We start from the raw sequence: 2,090 nt of genomic DNA, 5'->3' as shown, positions 1-2,090 counted from the left end.
TGTCCCTCCACCGCCATCATCAGCGAGGGAAGTTAAGAACCCTAAGAAGGGTGGGTCGTCGAAGAAGAAAGATGTGGAGGATGCAGGATCGGCGGGCTCTGAGGAGCGCCGCCGGGAGCAATGAGTACCTTCCTATGGAACGGTCGTGGCCTGGGCAATGACGCGACGGTTCATGAGCTTCGCGGTTTCGTGAAGGAGTTTGCCCCTACTATTTTGTGTGTTGTGGAGACACAAGTTCATAAATCTAGGGTGGAGTGTTTAGCAAGAACTTTGGGCTATGACAATGTTTTTGGTGTTAGTAGTACATGCCGTAGTGGTGGCCTGGCGATTTTCTGGAATGATGCAATAAAGATAGAACTTTTACCTTACTCGCAGTATCATATTGATGGTGTTGTCTTTTCCCCTAATGAGGAACCATGGCGGCTTACTCGCAGTATCATATTGATGGTGTTGTGTTTTCCCCTAATGAGGAACCATGGCGGCTGACGTGTGTTTATGGAGAGGCTAGAACCAGTGAATGCCACAAGACGTGGGGTATGCTGAAATTCATCAAGGCTTCCTCACCTCTCCTGTGGTTGTGCATTGGGGATTTCAACGAAGTACTCCATAGGGAGGAACATTTGGGTGTCAACGAACGGAGTAATTCTCAGATCCAGGCATTTAGAGAGATAGTGGATGTTTGTGGGCTGATGGACCTTGGCTATGTGGGCACTGCGTGGACGTTTGAGAACAAGGTTACCGGGGGCACTTATTCTCGGGTCCGGCTGGACCGTGCTCTTGCGACGCCAGGCTGGAGTGAATGCTTCCCAATGGCGGAGCTGCGGCACCTCACAGCAGTGGCATCAGATCACTCGGCGATCTTTCTGCGACATGAACCTAAAGAGGGTCAGCCCATCCATGCGCGTATTTTCAGATACGAGGCAATGTGGGAATCGCATGACAAGTTTGCTCCCCTCATTGAGCAGGTGTGGAATGCGGAGACGCGTACTAACATGCAGGGGCTTGAAAGGAAGCTGATGAGCCTCTCGGGATCGCTCACTCCATGGGGGCGGGATATCCTTTGCCATGTGCGTCGGGAGTTGAAAGAACTGAAAAGCAAGCTAGCTGAGTTGCGTGTGGCTCCGGACAGAGTTGGCCCAAGCCACCGCGAGCTCAAGATAGTTGAACGACTGGTGGAACTCCAGCACAGGGAGGAGACGATGTGGCAGCAACGCTTCTGCATTTAGTGGCTCTCTGAGGGTGACAAGAACACGCGAGTGGAAGGAAGAAAAAGAACCGGGTATCACGGTTAAAACGACCGGATGGTTCTTACACGGATGATCAGCAAGAGCTGGGCCAGATGGCTCGAAGTTTCTACAGGAATCTGTATACTACCGAGGGAACGACGAGGATGGAAGAGGTCCTAACTTCTGTCCATGTTTCGGTTACCCAATCTATGAATGATCAGCTGATGGCAGGCTTTGAGGACGCAGAGGTGAAGCAAGCACTTTTCCAAATGTATCCTTTGAAAGCTCCACGCCCAGGTGGTTACCCCGCCCAATTCTTTCAGAAGCACTGGGATACATGTGGCGATGAAGTCACTAGAGCTGTGCTCTGCGGGGGGAGGATAGTCCCGAAGGGATAAATAAGACTTGTGTAGTCTTGATTCCCAATGTGGCATCACCTGAAGTGTTGGGTCAATTCCGCCCAATTAGTTTGTGTAATGTAATATACAAGATCGCTTCCAAAGTCTTAGCAAACAGACTTAAAGCAATCTTGCTAGAGATCATCTCAGAAGAGCAATCATCCTTTGTCCATGGGAGACTGATTACCGACAATATAATTGCAGCATATGAGTGCCTCCACTTCATGAAGAGGAACGGCGCAAAGAAACACCAACATTGTGCTCTTAAGCTTGACATGAGGAAAGCTTATGACCGTGTGGAGTGGTCGTACCTGCGGGCTATCATGCTTCGTATGGGGTTTCATCGTCGATGGGTGGACTTGATCATGAGTCTAGTATCATCAGTCTCGTTCTCGGTGTTGTTCAATGGGACACCACTTGAGGAGTTTCGTCCTTCCAGGGGTCTGCGCCAAGGAGACCCTATCTC

At 50.3% G+C, this 2,090-nt stretch overlaps 1 protein-coding gene across 1 annotated transcript; it reads left to right on the top strand.

Moving 5' to 3' along the window:
• The first annotated feature begins 416 nt into the window (after positions 1 to 416).
• On the top strand, positions 417 to 1,226 carry LOC139832621 (uncharacterized). The gene has a single exon (XM_071822416.1). The coding sequence runs from the start codon at positions 417 to 419 to the stop codon at positions 1,224 to 1,226; it is 810 nt and encodes a 269-aa protein (XP_071678517.1).
• Positions 1,227 to 2,090: the final 864 nt, after the last annotated feature.

The sequence above is a fragment of the Lolium perenne genome, chromosome 6, assembly GCF_019359855.2.
Source record: "Lolium perenne isolate Kyuss_39 chromosome 6, Kyuss_2.0, whole genome shotgun sequence".
NCBI classification, from domain to species: Eukaryota; Viridiplantae; Streptophyta; class Magnoliopsida; order Poales; family Poaceae; genus Lolium; species Lolium perenne.
This window is presented reverse-complemented; position numbering and strand designations above follow the sequence as displayed.